The following is a 23770-nucleotide window of genomic DNA, read 5'->3' as shown; positions in this document are numbered from 1 at the left end:
TCTACAGTTCATAACCAATAGATTATGGTGGGAGTCCACACCTGCCCCTGGAAGTGTCTTACAATTTAAAACCTGGTTCCTAAATCTCTGTCTTGCCATTATACAATGTATCTGAAACCTTCCAGTGTCTCCAGGCCTCTTACACGGATATAACCTCCTTTCATTATTCTTCAACCAAGTATTAGCTATGATAAGTTATTTTCTGTGCAAAATTCTACCAGGCGGCTTCCTCTTTCTTTCCTTAACCCCATTCCATGTTCACCTAATACTTTTCCTTTCCTTCCTTTTCCTACTATCGAATTCCAGTCCCCCATGACTATTAAATGTTCGTCTCCCACTGTGGTAAGTGTGGGCTTCATGTCTATCTTGGCTACAATAATGTGTTCACTATGCTGTTTGTAGTAGCTTACCCGCGCTCCTTTTTTCATAATTAAACCTATTCCTGCATTACCCCTATTTGATTTTGTATTTATAACCCTGCATTCACCTGACCAGAAGTTTGTTCCTCCTGCAACTCAACGTCACTAACTCCCACTGTATCTATCTTTAACCTATCCATTTCTCTTTTTACATTTTCTAACCTGTCTTCCCGATTAAAGGATCGGGCATTCCTCGCTTTGATACGCGGAACGCCAGTTTTCTTTCTCCTGATAATGACATCCTCCTGAGTAGTCACTGCCTGGAGATCCGAATGGGGGACTATTTTACCTCCGGAATATTTTACCCAAGAGGACGACATCATCATTTAACCATACTGTAAAGATGTATGCCCGCAGGAAAAATTACGGCTGTAGTTTCCCCTTGCTTTCAGCCATTCAACGTACCAGCACAGCAAGGCCATTTTGGTTAATGTAACAAAACCAGATCAGTCAATCATCCAGACTGTTGCCCCTGCATCTACTGAAGAGGCTCCTGCTCCTCTTCAGGAACCACCTGTTTGTCTGGCTTCTCAACAGATACTCTTCATTGTGGTTGCACCTATCGTATGGCTATCTGTATCACTGAGGCACTCAAGCCTTCCCACTAACGGCAAGGTCCATGGTTCATGGGAGGGGAGGTCAAATGTTACTCTGATATATTTTATTTCTTACTTTTAGAAAAATCATTCCACAAAACATTTGACTTTCTTTAATGGCTCTGAACAACTACAAGAAAGGAAATTCCATAATAGCCTAATAATAATGAAAAAAACTTATTGTGCAAAAATAGCAACATTAGATTTCTTCAGCTCGCAGAAGACAATGTGCCTAACTGTGTTTTAAAAAAGAAGAATAGATTTTCAATTTTGGAGTTATGGACTGAAGCATTTTCTTGGTTTGCTTTTTTTCTTGTACGTCTCTTTATTAGTAATATTATGCAGGTACAAAACTACTAGCAAGTGAACTATGTTTATGCTACACTGTCTGTAAGGTAGGGCTGTACTTAACAGTTAACAGTGCAAAACAATAAAGAGAACGTCAATGTGATTATGGAATACATTATTGTGAATGAACTAATATTGACTAAGAAAAAGAAAGTTATGATGAAGGGATTGTTAAATCATAATACACTTCAGGTGGTAAAAGTGCCGAATAAGTTGTTAGGTAAAAACCTAACAAACGTCAATTTCTAGTCAGTGTAATGGATGAGCATCTCACATAGAAAGGGCATATCAGCTGCAAGATTTACTTATTGAAACATCACCCAACCATAACTACTCCTGCTCTAAAACAGATCTACTATTGATTAATCTTATCACATCCGCAGTACAAGTTTGAGATTTGGGATTGGGCACCTGCAGTCTAATGGTTGCACAAGAAGTCCTTACCCATATAAAAACTTGCAGTACCAAAATTATCCCATAACTTGAACAGCCTTCCAGCTGAGAGAGCTCCAGCTAAAGAGAACTTGTTATTATTGCAGAAGAAAATAAGATGGATATGGCTACTACAACAGAGACCAGAAAAAAGACAAAAGGAAGTATGTTAGTTTGTACCTGCATGATGGCCTGAAAGGGCAATCATAGGAGTAGCCAGGTTTATCCATCCTGAATATATCACAAACATAAAAGACTGTAGCTCCTTTAATGACCAAGTAATAAGTATCTGGCTGAAACATGATGGATACTTCCTGTCAGTTATTAGAGTTTATGCTTCATAAAAGTTCTACTGCTGTGAAAAAAATACTAACCCCAATTTTCTACCAGCTGTTGCAGGGGATATTAACTTCTTGCAATAAAAATGATGACAAAGTTAATAGGTGACTTTATCACCGTAATTGGCAGAAGCTCAACTTATCTCAGTGTGTGGAGGAATCTTTGGAGAGAACGCTGTTAATAGCAACAAGAAACACTGCTCAAATTAACAGGAAATAATTAACAACTTTTTCAGGAAGTGTGACCCACATAAATACACATGGTTGGCGAGAAGGATAGAAAAATTATTGCTCATATTAGAATAAATGAAAAGTTGTTAAATCAGAAATACGAAAGTATTCGGAGACTATACTGTCAGTCCCGAGCAACCAATAAATCCCCAATTCTGTAAAGAATCACTCTCCCATGTGTAAAACAGCTTCAGACTTCTGATTACTTTATAAATGATCGACTATTGTGTTAAATACTTGATGCTAAGTATGTAAGCAATGAAAACTATGTTTTAAATTTGTTGGTAAGTCTTTCTGCTCCCGGGATTGGAATGACTCCTTACCCTCTCCCTTAAAAACCACATCCTTTCGTCTTCCCCTCTCCTTCCCTCTTTCCTGACGAACCAACCATTGGTTGCGAAAGCTTGAATTTTGTGTGTATGTTTGTGTTTGTGTGTCTATCGACCTGCCAGCACTTTCGTTTGGTAAGTCACATCATCTTTATTTTTAGATATAAATAGAGAGATATATAAACAGGCAGAATACAGCATTGCAGTTGGCAACGCCTATATGAGGCAAGTGCCTGGTGCAGTTGCTAGATTGGTTACTGCTGCTACAGTGGTGAGTGAGTTTGAAAGTGGTGTTATAGTCGGCACATGAGCAATGGGACACATCTCCGAGGTATTGATGAAGTGGGGATTTTCCATTATGACCATTTCATAAGTGTACTGTGAATATCAGGAATCCAGTAAAACATCCAATCTCCGACACCGCTGCGGCCAAAAAAAAGATCCTGCAACAACAGGACCAACAATGACTAAAGAGAATCACTCAACTTGTCGGATGAGTCTCATTTCAAATTGTATCGAGCGGATACATGTGTACGGTTATGGAGACAACCTCATGGATCCTTGGACCCTGCAAGTCAAGAGGAGACCGCTGATGCTGGTGGAGACTGTAAAGGTGTGGGGCGTGTGCAGTTGGAGTGATATGGGGCCCCTGATACATCTAGATATGACTCTGACACATGACACATACGTAAGCAACCTGTCTGATCATCTGCATCCATTTATGTTTTTTGGGCACTCCGACGGACTTACGCAATTTCAGCAGGACAATATGACATCCCACATGTCCAGAATTGCTGCAAAGTGGCTCCAGGAACACTCTTCTGAGTTTAAACACTTCTGCTGGTCATCAAACTCCCCTGACATGAACATTATTGAGTATATCTGGGATGCCTTGCAACGTGCTGTTCAGAAGAGATCTCAACCCCCTCATACTCTCATGGATTTATGGACAGCCCTGCAGGATTCATGGTTTCAATTCCCTCCAGCACTACTTGACATTAGTCACGTCATGCTGTGCTGCGGCACCTGTGTGTGCTCGTGGGGGCCCTAGATATTAGGCAGGTGTACCAGTTTCTTTGGCTCTTCAGGTACATCCTGTGGTATATGTGGATTCTGTCTCCAAAATGTGTTGCAAATAGAGATAGCAGTGAAGAAGTAATAAATCAGAATGCCAGGCTAGATGCTGAAGTCTGACTGAAAAAAAAAAAAAAAAAAGTTTTTTCTCTCATCATTTCCTGGGATTATCAGTGAGAAAAAGTTTGGTAAAAATCTCACATTGTGTTTACAGTTCGCTGAAAGGCACCAAGTGCTCTGATTCTCAAATAATGGATGAATGTAGTCTGGGTATCTTTGTGTCAGAAGTTATGTTGCCTCAAGATATATACACAGTTTCTAATTGTAATACATGTCTTACTGTGTTAAACTGTAACAAGATTGTACAAGAGTAGATGATAACAGCATTTTGAATTTTTAAATTCAATTATTAATTATGTGAAATATTGATAACCAAATGTTAGTTGCCTCTGGAAGCAACTGCAAGTGCAACCCAGTTACCATGCCCTGTGCTAGTTGCTCATTAATATACAGTATGTTCTAGGGGGAATGGTCAATATTGAGGCAGATGACACAAATGATCATTTGAAGCAAAAAGTCTATAAATATTGGCTCTAAAATACACACCATATGGGCTATGAGCACTTTTTCAGTAGAAGAGATGTGTTTCTCTATAGTGAAGATGAACAAGAGCTGAAACCTCTTAAGATATGCACTTTAGAACTGGATTTTTTTTCTTGTTTTGGTCCATACTACCACTTCTCAAAATATGGAAAGCGAATACCTTGCAGTAGAAGAAATTTGTTTCAAAATATTAAAGACGAAGAAGTGCTGTCAGCTCTTAATGTATGGATTTTGGAGCCCATGTTTACTATACTATTTTGCTTCAAATGATCATTCCTGTCATATCCCTGAATATTGAGCACTCCTCCTGCAGCACCCTGTAGATATTTAGCTTAGTTAAATTATCATTCTTGAAATAGTAGGCAAATATTAACCTACAGCAAATGAATCAAAAGAACTACAACAAAGTTTTAACTGCCAACTCGTTAGGAGACCTAGGAATGAAATATCTGTATTATCGAAATCAATTGGCAGGTAAACTTTCCAAATTTAGCAATGTTCGATGTGGAAAAAGAATACATTATCTTTCTAAAAGAGATACAATATTTTATGATAAGTGCAACAAAATGTTTATAATAGCTTTGTAAGACAGAGAATGACATGCTTGGAAGATTTACTATCACCAAGGCTATGAAAATCCTGACTTCAATAGAATGAAAACTAGCCGACATGAACTGAATCTAAGAATGAGAATGAACCAAAAATTACAGAAAGCTTTGCTTTGATCACAAGGAAGCCTCAATAATCAGTATACCTGGTCTGGATGGTATACACATGAATAAACTGGAAACTTCTACCAAGAACCGACGGAAGATTCTGTTAAACTGGAAATAGTTCTTGATACCTCCTAATGAATGCACAATTTGGAGTGCGACTGATCTACATGAATAAGAGCCACAAAATGAAAAAGAAATATATCTATAATGCTCCTCCTGCAGACATAACTGTATTAATAGCTGCAGCAGTAATAGCTCTTCTCTCTAAAATCCGTCATTCCCTTTTCCCTCCCTTCATGTTCGTTATCGTTATATACAGTAAAAGAATCCTGGCTGCAACAAAAGGACTAGTTACAATATATCATACGTTTAAAACTGTAAGTCACTGAGAAACTTGTTCACATGAGGAAAAGAGGCAAAATTTTTCCCAAAATCTCACTTTTTTTGCTGACAGAAAATTACCAAATTAATTCAATAGCCAAATGATGTGGCCCTCCTGAGTAGTACTGGAGAGCTAACAGAACTGAAGAAAATTGTAACTCTCTTTACCCTCCTTCATTTTTCTCCTTGTTCTTTGTGCACCTATACTTATATTAATTGTCAGTACACTCCAGGTAATCTCATGAACAACTGCAGGGATTTTCATACTTTCACTAACAGATATGACTGATTCACAAGAAAGGTTTCTACACACAGTAGATGGGGGAAGGTCGCCATACTGCAGCACCAGACTGCCTTAAGCTTCCAGTACTGGGAGGTCACTGCATACTTCCTAAATGACCTGTGGTGCAGGCCATATCAGATATTAAGCTGGTAAGAACTCACTTTTTTGGTAGAGTGTTAATGTTAAAGGTGTGTGAAGGGAAATGAGGGATGGTTCACACAAAATGAAGCTCTAGCCAGACTCGCCTTGGAGCCAGGTGGCCAGAAAATGGCTTGTATACAACTGGCCCTACACTTGGCTGGATGATGGCTCGCAACTCCCTTCATTGCCACAAGATGTCACTCTGAACATCAATTAAATATGGAACAGATAACATTTGTGCCACCTAAGGACTTTCCTGGCGTGCATTGCTTAAATCATTCACATTTTATGAAAATTGATAATATTCAGTTAACTAATGCTGTTCTCTGAATTTTACTCATTACTCTACACAGTGGCACATAAAATTGCTGCTATGGCAAACAACTCGTACAGCTGAAGATACTTAATGTTAAGTGTGTGAAGCTGGGAGGATTGCCAGTAATGTATATCCTAACTGCAGTGGTGGCTACACCTGTAATTCACCTGAATCATTAATCTCTGCAATTTCAATATGTGACTGTCACTATCTTTTTGTTTGCCCTTCCTTTCCTGTCGATACTCGACAGATATCCTGTAAGTACAACTCTCACCACTTTACCTCCCTTTATAGTACCTGCAACTTTCAAAATTGGATTTAAATTTGTATGTATTCCCCCTGCAAGCTTTTAAATTCTCTTTCACAAAAGTAAAAGCATGACATTTCCTACCTGTGTTCATTTCCTGTTCTGAAGTTTCATCTTGAAGTGGTTTATCATGGAGACGCAGGTATACTTCAATCGCACACCGAGCAGCCTTAAAGTAGAACGGATGTGATCGCAGGACATCCTCTAACCGCAGCAGCCCCACATACGAACGAAGTGTCATCTTACGCATGCAATATGTGTGGAAGTCAAACTGGTCTTCTATAATTTCTGAAAAATGCTAAAGCAGTGAGGTAACTATTAGTGTCATCACTGAGGTACAACTCTTATAAGGTACAATTAATATGCACGAAAAATATATTGTTATTGAAGAAACAAAACTACATAATAATTTTTTTTCCAGGTTTCGGATAACTGGCATACTCGCTTGACGCACCTGTTGCCATGGGAATGAAAAATTTCCAATTCTTTACCATGGAAACAAAGCTGAAAGAATACCGTGTAAGTCAAATAAGGTATAAAATGAGAGTAAATTTTGCATAGCTGCAAAAGAATCCAATACCTACATCTACACACATACATCGAACATCACCTCACGTCACACCCTCTCCTGACCCATTCACAAATGAGGAAAGGGAAAACCAACTGCCTATATATTTCCTTATGAGCCCTGGTTTATACTGTCTTTGCAGTCCCTATGCAAGAGGATGTATGTAGAATAATTCTGCAATCTGTCACAAATGCCTGTTCTCTAAACCTTCTCAATTGTGCTTCATGGAAAAAAAGGGTGTCCATCCCTCCATGGATTGCCATGCGAGTTCAGTGGAATGCCAAAAGCTCCCCGAGAGGAATTGCATGAGAGATGTTGTTGCCTCTAAGGAGCCTGCAATGCCACAAGACTGTTGCAAAAAGAAGGAAAACCTGCAGAGGATCGATATTTGGTGCAGCAGCTAGCAGCTGTCCATCACTCTCAAAAACAAATCGCCATTTTCATACGCTACCTTACATGCAGCAACGATTTCTTTCTCAGTGATAAGATCATCTTGTGAATACTGCCCATTTCCACTGAATGAAGCCTTGACTAATGACATGCTTTCCAACAAAGAGAGAGATCTAACATGCAATAAAGTGCCCCTTACATTCTCAATGTTATTGATAAATAACATTGCGTCAACTCTTAAGCAAAAATTGTAAATAATTATGTCCAGATAGCATCAGTTATAACTACGCCTTCATAGCATACATGTTGGTTCTCAATTATGTGGAACTCTCATGTACTGTGATTGAGTTGCTTGCCTTGTAAAAACAAGCAGACATTATGCAGAACACGTGAAACAAATCTGGAAAGTTTCCACTGAACATTTCAGAGGGCCACGGGCTCATTCATGGCAGCATTGATTCATAAACCATAACAACTCTACTCTGTTCATCATAAGAATAAACCCGATGTAAACAAACAAACAAACTTGATGATTGGTCAGAAGGCATAGCATATGCACATTGGTGGTGTTAAGCACTTGGAAGTAGGTCCTACTTATGTATTAGATATCTTATTATTTAGTTACGTTAAATGAAACTTTAACATATTCTAATGTATTAACATCCATCAATGTTTTTCTTAATCACTCTTTAGCTTTGTAGTTTTTACTACTGAAGTTGTGTAGAGTCACAGTCTCCGTATTGTTGTGCTCCGATCATTGCGCTGATAATATGCAGTATGAAAGTGGCTGAGCCTGCTTCCTGCTCCATAGGAAACACATCTGTGGAACACTGTTAAAAAGTGCTGAGAAATATGTTTCACATTTTTCATAAATTTACAGAATAAAATTGGCTTCAAAGTTTTCCGAGGGGCTGTATTTCACACATGCGAGATATAAACACCCATTGGTTATATAGCTGATTTGGTAGGGTAGTACATTCATAACTTTGAGCAGTTCATGGATCGGTGGTTCAAGTCTTGCATTGGTCTTCTATTTTTTCGTTCGATCTGAAATACCTACATCTCGTTATTGAAAACTTCATTATCATTGTTTTATGAATGATGCCCATCTTTCTTTCTAATTAAATACTGCACATGAAATTTCTGTTTTCATTTCAAATATAAATTCTTAATTTTCAATATTTTATGGAAGATTGTTAATTAAGGTTCCTTGAATTAAGAAAACATAACAATTTAACTTTTTGGGACAAAAATGAAAAATCAAATACTCTGTATTTGGACTATGTCCATTGTTTTATACCACAGATGTAGTGTCTCACAAGCCAGAGTGACAAGTGTTGTAGAAACATGAAAAGCAATCATTTTCACAACACTGAGCACACCATGTAAATGCTGCATTTCTACATTTGCCACTGTACCATTACAATATGAACCCAGCAGAACTGGTCTAGAGCCAAGTTAACGGGTTTGTCACGAGAAATAACAAGACTGTTAAGCTGCCAGACGTACTGGAACTAATGCATGCAGCTTTTTCACATGTCATTGCTGAATGCTGGTGGGATATAGAATGCCACATCATAAAAGAGGAGGAGAAAATGTGGGGCCTGGGTGGCTTCATGGATCCTGTTGTTGATCGACTCACTATCAACATAGCAAATGACAGCCCCAGAACTGAAAAGTATTTCTCAGATTTGGATAAGGAAGGAGCTAAGAGATTACCAGATGGATCACAATAAATACCTTTTTCAGTGGCTTCAGTATTCAACAATACATTGAAATCTCTGCAGCATGCTTCTGCATCACACACAGCTTGCTCAGAAAAATTACCCTGTGTTTAAGTAAGGAATTTTCATCACTCATTTGTAATTAGAATACTATGTTAGGTGAGAAAGAGAGCATTTTATGCTTTTTGTCTGGTCACCTAAGATGTGTGCAGTATTTCTGGGATTTTGCCAAATATTATTTCGTTCTCCTTAAAAATTAAATGACATTCGAAGCTATATTGTTTCTCTGCTAGTTTCTCTTTACATCTGAACTGGAACTTCTCACATCATTGCAGGCTAGTTGGACCAGCTGGCTGGCCCGTGCTGTCCAAGTTAAATGTGTCACTAAAACTGTTATCTCACATTATTGCTCAGGCTATGTGCATGTAACACAGCATAAAATATATCCTTATGACTGTGCTTGACTGTACTGAACACGGCTCGGCTTCCGCTCCACACGGGGCGGGGAGATCCAATGAGATTCAAGCAAATGTGGAAGAACACATGGTTTACATCAGGTTTAGATGAACAGGGTATAACTACACATTAAACAAGTGAACTGTGTAATTTGTCATGAACATGTGTTATATTATTTACTGGAACAACTGTTCAACTGTGATAAACAATTATTTACTAATTACTCATTGAAAGCTCACATGACCTTATGCTCCTGCTGTAGCAACTGTTGAAAGAAAAATAAACGTGTCCTCACTGAACAACTAATCTAATCTTGTTCGTCAAGTCTGAGAAAAACTACAGGTGAAATAAATATTTCTTCTTAATTTCATGACATCATGTCCTTCAGTTTCCTCTGCTACTGTGGACAAAGTATCTGGTGTTTCCTGACCAGTCAGCAATTTCATTTCTAAGAGTACAAGGTGCTTTCAACTATACATCTTCCAGCCCACTTCCTGAGTTCCCATCATTTTACTTTTTTTAGCTCTTTGCAGAAATTCATTTGGAGTGAACTGAATTTCTGTCAGAATTGACGGGAAGTGCCATGTATTGTGTAACACCCCCCTTTCATACTTCAATATTATGAACAATCATCAATATTTTTGAAGCTCTGTGTCCTTCATTAACATATTATGCAAATTGTCCATCTCATGTGGTCAAAATTGTTGCACAACAAATAATGAGCATGTGAGAGCCCCCATAACAATGGGCGGTGGCTGCTTGCACTTTTAGTTTTACATGGCAAACTGATACAAAGCAAGTTATGTTGTATTGTTTCAACAACACAGCAACATTTTTTTTTTTTTTTTTTTTTTTTTTTTTTAAAGTACAACCCAGTCATTATGATCAACTGATGCAAGAAGCAAGTGTACAGAAAAAACAAATCACTCTCAATTCCGAAAGTACTAATCACTACTTGACACACACACACACACACACACACACACACACACACACGCACCTGCCCCGTAATTCTTTTTATATTCCCCCCCTCCCCTTTCTCTAGCTATTAAACATGTTACACTGAAACACACACACCTAAACCTGATGCTTCAAGAGAGAGGTGCAATACACACATTCAACAAACCACTACAGCACAATTACAAAATTTCCAAGAACCCATATAAGTATTGCATTCTGCAGCAAAGGAACACAGCAAAGAAAATGTTCCCTCATCAATTTACCCCACATAACATTAGTAATATTTCAAAATGGTGCCTGTTCTCTAATATTTATGTGAAAGGCTTCCAATTTAACAACAAATATTTTATTGAAATGGGAGATGCCTACACACTGAATAATTTTTCTTCGTCTGTTACAATGAAGATGAAAAGTTGGAGGATACTTGGGTGAAGAGAGTGACCTGCAAAAGAAAAGGGGCTGCAACTGCTAATCAATGGTGTTCTGCCGGTGCCCAACAAACAACAAGAGACATGCAAATATATTGTTACTGACTGTTGTACATCTATGAACAAAAATGTTAAACATAATTGACACTTTTTCCTCCATGCTAAACATTTCAATTGAACAATCATTTGCTGTTGTAAAACAAGACTGTGACAAAAGCATTACACTCAATTTTTGTTTTTGTAGTTCAGAGAAAACATAGTATCTCAAGTTTGGTTTTAACAGATGAGCTACAGAACAGGCTTTGGATTGAAATTTATTTAAGAAAAATGATGAATGTGAAACCAATGTCAAGTGCAAATGAATTCGATGTATTTTTTAGCTGCAGGGCAATGTGAATTCTTGTACGAAGCTATCACTAGTCAACAGCTATTCAGTTTTGGCCACTGTATACTTACAGAATAATCACTTCATTATTTTTATTGTTTTGATAACTTAGCAACTATCTTTTTTTTTAAGCAAGAGGAAATAGGACTATGATATCCCATAAATATGGGCTGACTTTTAGAAGAGTTTTTATTTACACAAAAACCTAAGAAACCTGCCCTGAAAATTTTGTTATTACAGAATGAGTACAATACTTTTTAGTTTGTGCAGTAGAATACTGAAGTTAAAAAAAATTCAAGATCAAATAAGAATTTGTATAGGAGTGTAACTACAGAAGAAAAACTGTGTAGTAATTAGACTCATTATAGATGCTTGTACAATTACTGTCTTCCACGCTGGTGTGTATTTTTTAAGCCTAATAATTTTACTTGTATTTTATAAAAAAAGTTTTCTTGCTAGAAGTTCTAGCTCCGAATGACGCAGTATTGAGTGTTATATGGGCGGCCTCTTTATCTGAAATTACAGTCCTGTGTTTTTAATGTTCTCGTTCTAGTGGTATATGATACAACAAATCTGTTTATGTACTGCATCTGTGTTTTGTATTATACATCTTTTTTTCTCATTTTAAATTTACCGCCTTCATTTATATTTTACTTCGGCAAAATTTTTAGGGTAAGTTATGCACAGATGTTGCCCCTACTAATTCCATCTTACCAATGTCTTATGCGCATTACATTTATAATGTTTTAGTGGGTATGTATATCCAGTTTACAATCATTTTTATCACTGCTGCATTGCAGAACCGCCTCTTGAGGTCATTTTGTATTAGGATTCAGTACTGGCACACGACGCTGTGGCGCATTATGCTTACTACCTAAGCCCCCATCTTACTCTGTTACTCGCTCCTGTGAACGGGAACGCGTTATGCAGATCTTGGTGGGTCTTGCGTCCATCCAGAAAAGGTAATGATTTTACTATTTTATATTTCTAGTTTTTACTGAGTTTAACGAAGGTGATGTTGGCCTGATATATTTGACAATGCCCTTTGGCTACACTGACTAAAGGATTCTTCTAAGAAATACCAAATTAAGGTGAGTCGTGCTTTTCATATCAGTGCACACTCCACTGCAAAGTGAAAATCTCATTCTGGAAACATCCCCTAGGCTGTGGCTAAGCCATGTCTCCACAATATCCTTTCTTTCAGCAGTGCTGGTTTGTTCACAGGAGAGCTTCTGTAAAGTTTGGAAGGTAGGAGACGAGGTACTAGCAGAAGTGAAGCTGTGAGGACGGGGTGCGAGTCGTGCTTGGGTAGCTCAGTTGGTAGAGCACTTGCCCGCGAAAGGCAAAGGTCTCGAGTTCGAGTCTCGGTCCGGCACACAGTTTTAATCTGCCAGGAAGTTTCATATCATCCCACACTCCGCTGCAGAGTGAAAATCTCATTCAAGCAGAAAGTACTTGGACAGATAAAGAAATCTACTCACTAAGCAGAGCTATAAAATTTGCAAGCTTTTGGATCCAGTGATTCCTTCTTCTGAAAAAAGAGTTGAAGCAGAAGGAAGAGGAGAGGAAGGAATGGTTACTGAGGAGAAACACTGAGACAGGAGAAACTTAAGAAAATAATTAATGTTAAGTTAAGGCCAAGTGGATGGTGAGAACAAAGGACATGGTGTAACGCCAGTTTACACCTGCAGAGTTCTGGGAAACTGGGGTCTGGGGGAAGAATCTAGATGGCAGTTGCAGTGAAACAGTGACCCAGGTCACCACTGTCATGTTGCAGAACATACTGTAACAGGATACTGTGTGTTGCCAGTATACACCATTTGCTTATGTCCATTCTTCCTAACTGGTAACTTGGTGTTTGTCATACCAATGTGAAAAGTCAAACAGTGTTTACATAACAGCTGATACACGGTAAGTTTAGTCACAGGTCCCTCTCCTTTTGATAGTATATGCTTTTGCAATTACAAGGCTGCTATAGGTGATGGTAGCACAAAGCTAGTCTTACAGCAGGGACGGTCACAGAGGTAAGAGCCATAGGTTAGGGAAATGAGTGCAGAAGTAGCAGAAGGTCTGACAAGATATTGTGGAGATTGGGTTGGGTTGTTCGGGGGAGGAGACTAGACAGCGAGGTCATCGGTCTCATCGGATTAGGGAAGGACAGGGAAGGAAGTCAGCCATGCCCTTTTCAAAGGAACCATCCTGGCATTTCCCTGGAGTGATGTAGGGAAATCACGGAAAACCTAAATCAGGATGGCCGGACGTGGGGCGGAGATTGGGATGACGAGAAGCTATTTTGTGTGTGGTGTGCAAAATCTCAGATAGAATGGATCTCATTTCAGGGCATGATTTTAAAAAGTCACTGCCGCATTGAAATAGCTGATTGATATTTTCAAGACCTGGATAATATTAAGTGACAAGAGGAGTACTCGTAAGTCGTTTTTTGAAAGTATGAGCAATACCAGGATTGGATGTGATGGCCCAGGAAATCTGCTTTTGAACTAGGCTAGAGGGGTAATTATGCCCAGATTGATATTTTCAAGACCTGGATAATATTGAGTGACAAGAGAGGTACTCGTAAGTCGTTTTTTGGAAGTATAAGCAATACCAGGATTGGATGTGATGGCCCAGGAAATCTGCTTTTGAACTAGGCTAGAGGGGTAATTATGCCCAGTGAAGGCTGAGGTGAGAATGATGGTGTATTCGTTCAGATGCAGACTCTTTACAAATATGAAATCTGTTAAAAAGTTTCCAATATTCATTATTTTGCGCCAATGGTGTGTTGGAGCGAAAGGCAATTGGCATCCTTGCACATGCCTGGTTTAATGTGCAGCTGCCGGAAGTTTCATTGTTGAATGTCTGTTAGTTATTGTTCAGCACTGTAGAATGTTGGGTCTCACGGTTTCCGAATTTCGAGATGGCAGAGTTAAGGGAGTAATGCATCTGCATTGATGCAGAAAGCCTATGCACTCCATATGTGAATAGAATGAGAAGAAACCTTAATAACTGTTTCAATGGGATGTACCCTCTGCCGTGAACTTCACAGCTATTTACAGAGTATAGCAGTAGATGTAGATACTTGTCTAAAGCATGTTGTACGATGCTCTTTATCTCTGTCCGCTGATGCTGGAGATGAAATTTTTATAATGGTTGTCAGATAATCTGACATATGTCTCTTGACACTCTTGCAAAACAGAATCATCATCTTGCCTTTCTTTGTATTCATACTTACAACCATATTCAATATGCTTTAATGGTCTTATGATCACTGATTCTCTGTTCTATGTTAAGTCGAATTTTAGAGTCTGTTTGTTACCAGCAGGTCCAAGATGTTAACTTCATGAATTGGTTCTCCAATTAGCTGCTCAAGGTAATTTTCAGAGAAGGAACTTCAAACAATTTTACATGAGTCTCTGTCCCTACTATCCATCCTAATCACTTTAGTCTCCCAGTCTACAGGGGGTAAGTTAAAAATCTCCACCTGAAACTAAAATACTACCAGGAAACTAAGGCAAAATATTTCCAGTGTTTCCACTGTGTCTTCCACCATACTGTTGGTGAGGCAGAGTGACAATAAAAGCATCCAACGACCACGTTTGATTCACCTTTACACTTGCCTTCAACCAAATTATTTCACATTCTGAATCTGAACTGATCTCAATAGATATTATCGATTTTTTATTGCTATAAACAAGCCCGCATATCTTTGCGATAAACATTCCAGTCAGATTATAGAATATAGGTTCCACCTTATGCAAACACACTGTTTTACGTATATATTTTGAAACAAATATGTACCAAAAAATTTTGACATGCCAAAATTTTGTAACAAATATATACACAAAACATTTTGACATGCCAAAATCACATTTTTTTTTAAATCAAGGGATGTGTTAATTTGCCAATGAATTTCACATTACATCATTTTGATCTGCAGATGACGAGCTATCAGTTCAGGGCACCACAAAGTTGATTCCGCAAAACAATGTAATGTAAAATCATGATAAGCAGCAAAATGAACAAAAAATTTCTTTAGGCCTCATGTCAGATCAGTTACAACCTAAATTACACTCACTTTTTACAGTTTTCAATAAGCACAAACCCACTGATGATGGCACAGGGGTGTTGAAACAAGTTTGGGCAAAATAAAAAACAGTATGTTTGCAAAAAGCTGGAACCTATTGCCTACAATGAATCGCTGACTGCGGAAACAACACTTTTTAAGTTAAGAGCTGATTTCCATGTTATGGCGCTCCCTTTATTGAATGAATGCAGAAACAACATTTGTCAATCATTCTTAATGGGACAAACAAGATCTCGACATTATGAGTGAGAGGAGAAATAACACCTGTCCAGGACTAGTGCTATTTCTGCAGCCAACGTTGGCTAGTCTGTTGTGTAATATCATCTCTGTGTTCACACGGTTTTTCTTTGTGAAGCACAGCAATGTTGAACAGGGAAGATATGGATGTACATGATGGTGGTGAAAGTAGAAAGAGGAAAATAGGTGTAAAGAATGTTTAGTATCAGCTTGAAATCATAAAAAAGGTCACAAATTAAAAGTTTAGAGTAAAAAAACTACAGTGGAAAGTTATTTTCAAAGAAAAGCATTGGTGTGGACTGCAAGTAAGTAATCTTCTAATACGGGAGGTTATACGTCAGTAAAATAGTAAACTAATGATTTATTGTGTGACTGAAAAATTGTGTAATTTTGTAGATGTCACTGAAACTGCTTTGGAAGAATTCCTAAAGAGGAAAGAAATGAAGTATTTTCACTTTTCTACAACATGACATCAAAGGACGCACAAGATTCTTATCTCCAAGGGCTGATTACTGCCCAATTTTCAGTATTTTATTAATTCCAGCACTGGACGATCAGAGGTATGCAAGAAAGCTTTCTTAAGTATCCATTGTGCCACAAACCAAAGGTTAAGGAGGATAAGCAATCTGCTTGCTTGTCGAAAGTCGCCTAGTTACCAGAGGGGTAAAAATGCATTGGGAAATCAAATAGGCGGTGCAGAAATACGTTTGATAATTGATCACATAAATTCCTATCCTCAAAAAATTACTCACTATGGCACAAGAGAACAGAGTTATTTAAATAGCCAACTTAATGTCAAAATCATGCATGAGTAGTTCAGATAACGACATCCCCAAGCAAATAATATTAAGTACGAATTTTATTTTAAAATATTCAAAGAGCGTTTTTCACTTACATTTGGTCGACCACAAGTTGACACATGTGGTACTTGTGAAGCACTTCAAAATAAATTACAAAACAAAACATTGAATGAAAAGGCTAAGAGGGGTGCCGCTGCAGAAATGATGGTTCATAAACGCAGGGATGCAAAGTTTTCTGCTCGTATTCGTGAAGTACAAGTATTGTGTCAAAAAGACGAGGATGTTGCAGGTATTGCCATTGATTTTATGCAAAATCTGTCCCTTCCTACCATTCCAGTTCAGGAAGTTTTTTACCTTCGGCAACTCAATGTTAATATATTCAATATCCACAACCTGAAGACAGGATATGCAACATTCTACGTTTATCACGAAGGTGTAGCAAAGAAGGGTCCCAATGAAGTCTGCTGGATTACATATGAAACGAGTTTCCACCAAACATAAAATACCTGCATATATTTTCAGATGGCTGCCCAGGGCAGAATAAGAATAAAATTATGGTCAGGTTCCTCATAGCAGTTGCAGCATTTCAGTGTTTACTCAGAATTTATCATTATTGCCCGGTCAGAGGCCATTCATTCTTACCCTGTGACAGGGACTTTGCAGTGATTAACAGGAAAATTCGAGCTGTTGATAGGATTTATAGCATCACGCAGTTTGTAGAACTTATTGTTGCTGCAAGTACCTTTAACGAATACCAGGTTAAAGTTGTTTCAACAGAGTTTGTACTGGCTTTCAAACAATGGTGGCCTAAATATTACAAATGCAATGCCTTGTCTTTGGAAACAATGAACAGCAAAGTGCTCACGGGGAATGAGAAACAACCCTTCACCATTTCAGAATTCAAGGAATTTGAATACAACAGTGAGTGCAGTGGGAACGTCACTGCAAAACCATACATTGGAAGCCTGGTGATGTACACTTTTCGTTTACTTCTTGATTTAAAAACAACAGTAACTCTATCAACGGCTGCAGCATACGAAAAATGTGTACTACTAAGTGAGAAGAAAATAGTCACAAGAAATTGGAGCCGTATATCCCTGAAGAGCACCTATCCTTTTACAGAGCTCTCTACAACTGGCCTTCAGTAGATAGCAGATGGCCTGACAGTGAATAATAGACTTGGGTACAAGTAATATTTCACTATGCTTGCTATTTATCTGATTGTAATTTGTAGTTAAAAGTAGTTGTTCAGAATCTGTTATGTACACATAAAATAAGAATTTTGGTAACGAGAAATAATATAGCTGATCTTCAGAAACTGTTATGTAGCCTAATAATAATAATTTTTGTATTGAACTTAATACAATTACAAATAAACTGCTGAATAACACAGACTTACATTTCTGGCAACCAATTGATTTCAGAAACAGCACATGCCCACGAACTTTGCGTATTTAAATCATTGCATAATCTAATCATTACATCATTGAAAATAGTGTCTGGACATCACCAGAAACTGTGCCGTTCAAAGTAAAACAGAGCTGTCAAAGAAAATAGAATACTCAGGCCCACAAACTTACTTTTCCGTTTTTCTCAAAATCAACATGCATGGACTAGTGCTGTTTCTGCAATCAGTGATTCAATTTAACCGCAAAGAAAGGACACTAGTTGCAGATCCAAAAGATGAATATTCCAGTCAGAGTTTAAACAATGGAAAATCCAGGAGGGAATAATGAAATATTATGAAAAGGACAGGTCGCTACTAACCATATAGTGGAGATGTTGAGTCGCAGACAATAAAGACTGCCAAACAGGTAAGCTTTCTGTCAAAAGTCCTCCTCGTGAATGAGACAACACACACAAACACATTCACGCAAACACATTTCACACACACAAACCACTGTCTCTGGGTGTTGAGACCAGACTGACCTCAGTAGCTGGAGACAGTTGTCGTGTATGCAAGTTGCATTTGCGTGAATGTGTGTGTGTATACATGTCGTCAAATTCAGAAGAAAGCCTTTTAGCTAAAAGCTTACTTGTTTAGCAGTCTTTTTGTTGCATCTGTCTGCGACTCAGCCTCTCCACTATGTGGTGAATAGCAATCTACCCAGACCGAGTTTATGTTTCATGGCTATTAACATCTGGTTTCAGCCAGATTTCTGTCCCTAGTGCTATGTGGGTATTGTCACCATTTATGTGCAAGATTCGACTGTGATAGCTCAACACTTGATGCTCTTCATGCCCTAACTCTATCAGACCTGGTAACAAACTAAACACAAACAACCAACAAACGCTGATGACCATCTACCCGTCACAGAGCATTGCAATGCTAATCACTTACATAACTGCCGAGTATGCGTGTATATGAAGTTAACGTTGACATCCAACCATGTCTTCTTGGTGTGTCAGCTCTTTTGTCAGGCAGTGTAGTTTCACTTTAATGACATATTACACTATGGTTAAATAACAAAGTATAAGGAAAACTAACTTTCAATGTTGAGCTTACTTATATGCATTTTATTAGTTGTTCAAAACACTCTTCCATGTCCAGAATTATCTCCACTAATAATGTAATACCTCAGAGCAAGAGTATGTGTGCCCTATAATCTTCTCTGGAAAAGGATGAAAACTGCATAGTCTGGTTTTTGCAACTTTTCTTTTTTTATGTATCTGCCACTTGGGGCTTCACCTCAGAATACTACATAGGCACACAAAGAGAACACAAATATTACTTACCCTATCAACTTCGTGACATTTTTTTAGCGACTCTCCCCATTTCTCTAATCTCTGGTATGCCATAGCACACTCAGTCTGAAACCACATACACTGCATTTCATTTAAGTTTTCCATTGCTGAAACACCTTCCTGGAAACAAGATAATTGAACTGACTGAGAAAAGATAGCAAATACATTACACAAATTATAACAAATGTTAATGCTAAAAATTTTATTCAGTGATGTCAATAATTCATTAACATTGGGACTCTTGGTTATGGAACAATGTGAACTGCATACACAGTACATTACGAACAATTTATCAAAAGGGTAAAGGTAACACAAAAATAATCAGGATGATGATAATATAGGATTATGCCTGTAGGAAAATTAGAAACAACAGATAAGAAAATATGAATTGCTGAACAAAGAAAACACCAACTGAAAAATGAATCAGCCAACTTTTGAGATAATTCTGTCCACATGAATGAATGGCCACTGCCAAACTGTGGCTCATACCAAGGTTAAACATTTGGTGGCACAACATACTGCTGATCGCAACATGCTTGTCTTCAATGGCTGTTTCACAGCCTATGTCATCTGATCTCCCTTCCTCCATTCATGCTTCTCTGAATTACATAAAAGAGAACTGTCCTTAAAATACACCCTGTGATCCCACAATTTTGCTGGTCTTAAACTCCACTAGCCCCATTTCACACTCATCCTGCCCCCATGCATCCCACTTCACTCCATTTCATGGTCTCCTTCTACGTTTGGTAACTTCACAACCCACTTATCCATGCACTACATGCACCTTCTCCTGTCCGCACTTGGGCAAACTGACCAGTGCCACATTCCTATCCCATTCCCTTGCTATCTCCCTCACAACAATCAACCACCCCTTCATCCTCTTACCTGCCTCTCTGTTCCTCTCATCACCCTAGCTGTCATGACCTCCACACCAATGGACAACAGCAGAGGATAGTTATTTAGTTAGCTTTGGAGGTGGGCATTGTCTAAAAGCTCATCACCATTTTCAATCTTGCTTATAAGCATTGTCAACTGCTCAACATATCATATCAGTTATATGATTAATTAGCAGCAACCTTTACTTCTATAATTTTACTTCTCCCAGAAGTTTCCAGTATCACATAACAGTACAAAACCTAATTCACCTGTCAAAGTTTATGAAAAAATTATATTGTTGTTGTGGTGGAGGGGGAGGGAGGAGGCGATGTTCAACAACAAGATTATCATTGTATGTACTAAAATATTTTGCAATCAATGTGATTAAAATTCATTCATACACTCCAGTGCCCTACATTCAGCCAACACGGGACCAATTTCTGTCAAATTTCGCACAGAACTTATCACCACCACCACCACCACCATCACCACCACCACCACAATCATGTAATCAGTTTACTCATCAATGAGTATCATGACATGATTTCTCATTCATTTCTTAAGTAACTGAATCTTTGACTATGTGTCTTAATCCACAATGATCTTCAGATCATCTTAATACAATGTGAAGACGTAGTCTGGTAATCTTCTTTGCTTGTATCAAGCATCTTCTTGCTGCTCCTTTTTGTGGTCTTCTGCCTTTGATTCTGCCCTGCAAGAAGGTATATTCTAAATTATCCCATTCTCTTCTCGAAACGTGTCCAAAGAACTGGAAGTGTTTTTAACTGATATGGGAAGATAAAACTTCATGTGATGTTAAGCTTTTCTGTTGTAGAAGATTTGCTTCTCCTTTCTGTTAATCATATATGTTACCTTCTTCCACCAACACAACTTCTCGTAGGCATTAATTTGGTTCTTGTTACTTGCTTTTACTGTACAGGTCTCTCAGCTATACAAAAACACAGTGAACACAAATGATTCCATCAGGTGTATCTTTGCTGTTTTCCGTATTGCTCTGTTCTACCAGATCTTAATGAATTTAACCATGTAGGCAGCCAAGAACGATTCATCATTTTATTTCCATTATCATACTTCCCTGGGTCTGTGATTAGAAATAGTAGATATTCACAATTCACTACATCCAGATGCTTTAAGCAACCTATAAGTTAGATCTGATCTAAATCTTGGTGATTAATAACCATTAGTTTGGTCTTTTTTGTATATATCTTTTGACCGAAATGTAACTACTGAACTTCATTCTGGAGAACAGCAATCCTCATATCCCTTTTTGTCTACGTCTATTGTGTATCATACAAGTAAATGTAATATTGTTTTTTAAAGTGTTTGCACATCATGTAACTAAGGCGAAACCAACCCAGTATTTACCTATGTGGATGTGGAAAACTGTCGAAGAACCACGTCCAGGTTGGATGGTGTAAGAGCCCCATCATTAATCCACAAGGTAGATTATATCCGGAGCCAATGCACCTCCATGTATCCCACAAGTGCATGCTTTACTGTGCATGGTTATCAGGCAGGCTAGTGTGATTCTCATTTCTTCCTTGTGCCTTTGTCGCACATCAACGCAGGGTGGGCATGGTTACTTACAGATTCAGCATGTTTATTTTTATGGGTGGCCAGAAGTCCTTCTAGTGATCATGACATTATCCTTCAGAATGGAATGTGTGTTAATAGGAAAGTGAATGAAAGTCTTTTTCTAAAATAGTGGTGAATCGTGTAACTGAGGCAGGGGTTGGGTACCAGCCCAGTATTCACATAATGGGATGAAGGAAACGACCTAAAAATCACATCCAAGCTAGCCAGCGCACTGAACCTCATTGTTAATCCACCGGACGGATTCAACCTGGCACATGCACAGCTCCCCATCTGGAAGTGGTGCTGGAACATGCATGGCTGGCTGGATGGGTGGGCGGGTGACCTAATATGATTAAAATATATAAATATACAGCATAACCCTGCTTTTATGTTCTTGGAATTAACAATTTTCCCGCTGTTTACATAACTTTATCACACATGCCAAATTTTGAAAGATGATTACATTACAAGAGAGGCCGAATAACACACATGCAAACATCACATAAATGTAAATAGCTACACTTGACAGTGACAAGAAATTCTTGAAATGTGTCAAAATATGTAACAGATGCAGTGTTTCATTATTTAAATAATGAATGACACGGGTACAGGCCTTCCAAAAACACCGATTATGATTAATGAAATTAAGTCATATGTTTCTATTTCACAGACAGGCAGACAGTTAGTTGGTTGCTTGTTTGGTTTTGGGGTCGGGACCAAACAGCAAGGTCATCGGTCCCATTGGATTAGGGAAGAATGGGTAAGGAAGTCAGGCGTGCCCTTTCAAAGGAACCATCCCGGCATTTGCCTGATGTGGGATGTGGGCTTGAACCGACATCCTCCTGAATGGGAGTCCAGTGTGCTAACCATTGTGCCACCTTGCTCAGTCGCACACAGCTACCAGTTCCAGTTACACCAGCAGTTAAACACGGTACAAAATTCAGATAACCTTTATTAGATAATAAACAAGTTCCTGGTGAATATTTTGATACCTGATATGTACATATATCACACATAAACTATGAAATTTAGGAGGGGGAATCCTATACACAACTTTTATAGCTTATAAACTTATTTTCCACGTTTTACACCTTTGAGGTCCTTGAAGAGCATAAAAGCGAGATTCCGCTGACAAGACAAAATCTGAACTAAAAGTCCATTCCATCCATACTCAACCCAATGGGATTTTAAAACATTACTACTCTGCTTATTACAACCACCAGCCTTTTGGTCATACATAACTCTCTGGATGGAATCATATGATACCATTCAATCTAGAACTCTGAAAAATGCACAACTACATGTGTCCATAACTTCTTTTGGATATCCCTCTGTTTACTATGCTTAGATCACTACAAATTATTTCTTTATGGTCTGCCTGCTTAGCTGAGTGGTAACGTGCTTGCCTCCCATGCAGCAGGTCCGGGTTCGATTCCCAGCCAGGTTGGAGATTTTCTCTGCCCATGGACTGGGTGTTGTGTTGTCCTCATCATCACCGATGCGAAAGTTGCCCAATGTGGAGTCACCAGCAATAAGACTTGCACCTGGCGGCCGAACTTCCCCAGACAGGGCCTCCCAGTCAACAATGCCATATGATCATTTCATTTTTTGTTTCTTTATGGAACACACACTCATCAAACAGCCAAAGTATGGCAAGGGCTATATGTTCTAGCATCTTCTAATAACGTCCAATTGCTCAGCTGCATCTCAACCACTAGAGATATTATGTGACCAAAAACAAACAAGGACACATTTAAAAAAGTGCCTCCCTGTGTGTACAAAGTACAGTGGTATAATTTACAAAAAATAAAGAGAGTTTTAGAACTATACTTCCTCCTGCACTAAAATTTACAAGTGGTATGAAGAATGTGTATTAGGGACTGTGAGTGTGACATGTTGTTCTGACAAAGAGATGTCTCACTTTTCCAAGCTCTCCTTTGGCTTTCAAAAGATGTTTGCACGTTGAGGGAGTTAGTAAGTAGGCAATAATCTCACTTTCAGGAGGTGTTT

The 23770-nt window shown here is 38.4% G+C and overlaps 1 protein-coding gene across 1 annotated transcript in view; it reads right to left on the bottom strand.

Moving 5' to 3' along the window:
- The window catches only part of LOC126094750 (N-alpha-acetyltransferase 15, NatA auxiliary subunit), a 283050-nt gene that overhangs the window by 206647 nt on the left and 52633 nt on the right, over positions 1-23770 (bottom strand). The window contains exons 11-12 of the mRNA XM_049909300.1: positions 19280-19408; positions 6599-6812 (exon numbers count right to left, since the gene is read on the bottom strand). Of these exons, the coding sequence (XP_049765257.1) occupies positions 6599-6812; positions 19280-19408 (343 nt within the window). The remainder of the gene's footprint in view (positions 1-6598; positions 6813-19279; positions 19409-23770) is intronic.

The sequence above is a fragment of the Schistocerca cancellata genome, chromosome 8 (assembly GCF_023864275.1).
Source record: "Schistocerca cancellata isolate TAMUIC-IGC-003103 chromosome 8, iqSchCanc2.1, whole genome shotgun sequence".
NCBI lineage: Eukaryota > Metazoa > Arthropoda > Insecta > Orthoptera > Acrididae > Schistocerca > Schistocerca cancellata.
The sequence above is the reverse complement of the archived record's forward strand: the minus strand, read 5'-3'. Positions and strand labels throughout refer to the sequence as shown.